Source organism: Alligator sinensis, unplaced genomic scaffold (genome assembly GCF_000455745.1).
Source record: "Alligator sinensis unplaced genomic scaffold, ASM45574v1 scaffold778_1, whole genome shotgun sequence".
NCBI classification, from domain to species: Eukaryota; Metazoa; Chordata; order Crocodylia; family Alligatoridae; genus Alligator; species Alligator sinensis.
The window spans coordinates 460,286-465,109 of NW_005842946.1; the positions used below are offsets into that span (position 1 = coordinate 460,286).

The window sequence follows — 4,824 nt, forward strand, 5'->3', positions numbered from 1 at the left end:
GATGAGAACAGGATGGGTTTCAACACTGACAAGTGCAAGGTGCTGCACCTGGGGAGGAGGAACCAGCAGCAGACCTACAGGCTGGGGAACTCCCTTCTCATCAGTGCAGAGGCAGAAAAGGATCTTGGAGTCATTGATGCCAAAATGAACATGGGCCAACAGGGTGGGGACGCAGTCAGGAAGGCCAATCACACCTTGTCATGCATCCACAGATGCATCTTGAGCAGGTCCAAGGAGGTGATCCTCCCCCTCTATGTGACACTGGTCAGGCCACAGTTGGAGTACTGTATCCAGTTCTGGGTGTCGCACTTCAGGAGGGATGTGGATAACATGGAGAGGGTCCAGAGGAGGGCCACTCACATGATCAGGGGGCAGCAGGACAGGCCCTACTAGGAGAGGCTAAGGGACCTGAACCTGTTCAGCCTCAGCAAGAGAAGGCTGAGGGGGGATCTAGTGGCCTGTTACAAACTAGTCAGAGGGGACCAGCAGGCAGTGGGAAAGCCCCTGCTCCCCCGAGCACTACCAGAAGTGACTAGAATAATGGTCACAAGCTGGCAGAGGGTAGATTAAGACTAGACATCAGGAGGCGCTACTTCACAGTCAGGGCAGCTAGGATCTGGAACCAACTTCCAAGAGAAGTGGTGCTGGCTCCTACCCTGGGGGTCTTTAAAAGGAGGCTGGATGAACACCTTGCTGGGGTCGTTTGACCCCAGTACTTTTTCCTGCCACGGCAGGGGTTCGGACTTGATCTGCTCAGGTCCCTTCTGACCCTACCAACTATGAAACTATGAATCGGCAATGATCTCCCATTGACTATTGAAAGCAATCCAGGAGACTGATATTGTGAACAGGTTGAACAGTACAATTAATGACATTACGTCATGTTGGAAAAAAAATTTCCCGGAATAGCTTCAGTCAGAGTTGGCAACCCTATCACCTGACCTGGCATCTTAAAGGTGTCATCTTCAAGGACTTTGCATCTCCCTGGTCATTTGCACATTGCCAGGCTAACTGAGCCTATTTCTCCCCTTCCAGGATGGGGAGGAGGACTTAACTGAAAGCGGAGACCTGACATGAACACCTCTACCCTGAGCCTAGGCCCTGGTGTGAGGGGACCCTTGAGGGGACAGCCTGGGGGTTGCTCCTCATTAAACTAACAAAGATGAGGGAGAGGCTGGGTTGACAGCTTGTCAAGCACGGTTGTCCAGCCAGTCCAAGGCCACTAGACCACTGGTCTAGCCAATACTAAGTCACCAGTTGACACAGGGCAGCAGAGATCAAGTCTTCACACAGCTTTCCCTGAGGTAAGTACACAGGGTGCAATTAATTAGCAGATAATTAATGGGTTGATTACCTGCTGGGTAACTTCCAGCTGGTGCCAGGGGCCAGTAAGGGCCTGGCAGCAGTCTGCATAGCAGCAGGAGGAATTTCATTGCTCAAACAGGACAGACATCTCTTTGGCTGGCTCAGGATTCCAGGATCTGGATGCCAGGGTTGGCATTTGGACTCTGGGCTCCAGGTTTTAAGCACTAAGATCTGGATTCCAGGCTCTAAGTTCTGGATTCTGGGCTTCAGGCTCTGGGATCTAGATTCCGGATTCTAGGCTCTGGATTCCAGATTCCAGGCTTCAGGCTCTGCACTCCAGGCTCTGGATTCCAAGCTCCAGGCTCTACATCCTGGGCTCTTGGTTCCAGATTTCAAGCTCCAGGCTCTAGGCTCGAGATTCTGGGTTCCAGGTTCAGGATGCAGGCTCTGGGCTCTGGAATCATGGCTCCGTGCTCTGGGCTCCAGATCCTGGATTCAGTTTCAGGCTCCAGGTTCTGGGTTTTGGATTACAGGCTCTGGATTACAGGCCCAGGGCTCCAGTTTCTGGTATCTGGCTTCCAGGTTCTGGGTTCTAGGTTTCAGACTCCAGACTCTTAGCTCTGGACTCTGGATTCTGGCTTCAGATTTTGAGATTTCAGGCTTCAGACACCAGATTCCAGGAACCAGGTTCTAGATTCTGAACAGTGGGTTCCAGATTCCAGGGTCTAGGCTCTGCATTCTGGGTTCCAGGTTTCAGGCTCCAGTCTCTGAGCTCTGGCCTCCAGGAATTGGGCCCCAGGTTCTAGATTCTGGGCTCCAGGTTCCAGATTCTAGGCTCCAGGCTCTGGATTGTGGGTTCCAGGTGTCAGACTCTAGGCTCTGAGCTCTGGATTGCATGGTACAGGCTCCAGATTCTGGGCTCCAGGCTTCAGTTTCAGAGTTCCAGACTCTAGATTCCAGGCTCCTGACCCCAGATTCTGGATTCCACTTTCAGGCTCGAGGCTCTGAACTCTGCATTCAAAGATCCCAACTCCAGACTCCAGAGTCTAGGCTTTGGGCTCTAGACTCTAGATTCCAGGCTCCAGGCTATAGATTTAGGCTCCAGGCTCTAGCTCCTAGGCCCTGGCTTCTGATTCCAGGCTCCAGGTTCCTTATTCCTGGTATCTGCCCCCTGGTGCCTGCAGGCTTCCCAGTTCCTGTTGCCTTGTGTTGGCTTGTGTTGTGTTATCCCCTCAAATTGTGGCTTCGTTATGGACCCTTGCGAAGGCAGCAGGCTCTAAAGTGGGGGGTCTAGAACATGGGAGCGTGCCAGGATCTAGAACATGGCTTGGATCTAGAATCCAGGATGGCACCAGGCTCTGGAAGACGGGTGATATGATGATCTAGACCCTGTCCACATCCCAAGCCCCACCTGCCTAGGTCTTGGTTGCACCTCCTGCTTCCCATGAGCCCTCCGTTCCTCCACAAGAGACGCCCCGTGCCCCCAGGCTAGATAGGAAAGAGCACAAAACCTAGATGTCTTGAGCTCATGCTATCCCCACCCCATTCTGACAGCCCTCCCACCCATATTTCTCACCCACAATATGCCCCAGGATATAATACACCCCCGGTTTTTGAAAAGCAGAATGAAAAAGAGAAAAGCCAGGAGCAGCTAACAGACACCAACATTGCCCAAAGAAAGGTAAGCTTAATTAATGCAACACCAAAACCATTAAAAAAGGAGAGATGATCTTTAATACCTGCAGAGTGAAGAGCAGTGAGCCATGAAGTCAATGGACACTCAGCTGCCAGAAAAGTCATGCCACTGCTGCTGTACTGTGGAGTGGGAATGAAAGCAACAGCAAATCAGCTTCCCCATTTAATAAGAACATAAGAGCTGCCATGTCCTGGGTCAGATCCTAGGTTAATTGTGCCCAATCTCCTGTGTCACATGGCAGTAGAGAACAGAGGCTGAAGGGGAATGAACTGGGTCTCACCAGGGTTTCTCCCACTGTTCCTCTCTTACTTGCAGCCTCCAGCATTGAAGGTCTAGGAAGTTCTGATTCAGAGGCCATGCCCTTCACTCCCCTGCTCAATAGCTCCTGATGCCCCTTTCCTCCAAAAATGTGTCCAATTCCTTGGTGACTAAATTCTCAGCTTCCACATCTGGTGGCAATGAGTCCCACCCTTTAATGACACACTGTGGAGGAAAGAACTTCCTTCTGTTAGTTTTAAACTGACTGCCTGCCTGTTTCATGTGTTGATTCCTGGTTCTTGGCTGGTGAAAGACAGTCAACTATAAATCCCTGGTGACTTTCTCTTTGCCATTTAGTATTTTGTAACCCCTGCTCATGCCCTTGCCCTCCCCCCGGTCTTTTCTAAACTGAATAGGCCTGTCTGTGCATCTAGCCATCCCACACACCATGTATCCATCCATCCACCCCACACTCTAGCTATTTGTCTATGCAGTCCACACTCCACTCCATCCTTCCCTCTCTCCATCTATCCACCCCATACTAACAATCCATGTATCTACCCCACACCCTATCCATTTGTCCATGTATCCACCCCACACTCTCTCTATCCTTCTCCTCATCCCACATTCTATCTATCCATCTCTCTATGTATCCACCCCCACGGAGCTGATATTTCCACACCTTAGTTCATGTTCACCCAAATTGATATTTCCAAGCCTGAATTTATATGTCCACACCTGGGTTCATGTTCACCTGAACTGATATTTCCACACCTGAGTTCATATTCCCATGCCTGAGTTCATGTTTCTAACTAGAGGCAAAATAGAGCCTGGAGGTACTCTGAGATAGGAGCTACATTATCAGGAGCATCCAACAGACAACAGAATTGCAGAAGAAAGAATAGGTTGATTAATGGAGCCTTGAACGGCACTTAAAAAAGGAGAGAGAGTTGTTAACACCTGTGGGGTGAAGTTATTAGCAGGAATCAGGGAGATTGTAATGAGCTAGAAAGTCAGTTGACTCCACTAGGGCTCCCTGAATAGAAATGCCCCTGCTACTGCCAGGCAGTTGGGTTTAAACTTTGGCTGGTGGGGGAATCAAAGGTGAAGGAGGAAAAGTATCAGTATCCATCCCCAGTTCCTCCCCATCTCCTGTCTGTTTCCACTATTGCAGCTGTGGGCTGTGGCTCCCAGTCCTGGCCCTTGTGGCCACAGAGAAAAATCTGTCTTTGTCATCTCTGTCATGGCCCTTCAGGAATTGGAAGGCTGATTCGATCCACCCCCTCTCCCCTCTGTCATCTCTTCTACAACCTCTATCCCCAGAGCTCTTCCAGCCTGACCTCACCCATCTCATCTCCCAGGCCCCTGATTCTTACAGCTGCCCAGCCCTGGACTCTTCAAGGTCAGGGCCCCAAGCCAGATACAGGGCTCCAGGTGAGGCCTGGTTCATGTGGAATAGAGTGGGGGAATCTACCATACTTTACATGTACAAGTCTACATAGTGTATAAGTCGACTCCAAATTGTTTATCAAAAAAGTAAGATTTTTCATAGATCCAGTGTATAA

The 4,824-nt window shown here is 50.4% G+C and overlaps 1 protein-coding gene across 1 annotated transcript in view; it reads left to right on the top strand.

Moving 5' to 3' along the window:
• Window positions 1-4,824, top strand: part of LOC102367824 (olfactory receptor 1K1-like) — a 12,666-nt gene extending 7,842 nt beyond the window's left edge. The window contains 1 exon segment of the mRNA XM_014526038.1: window positions 4,801-4,824. Coding sequence (XP_014381524.1) covers window positions 4,801-4,824 — 24 coding nt within the window.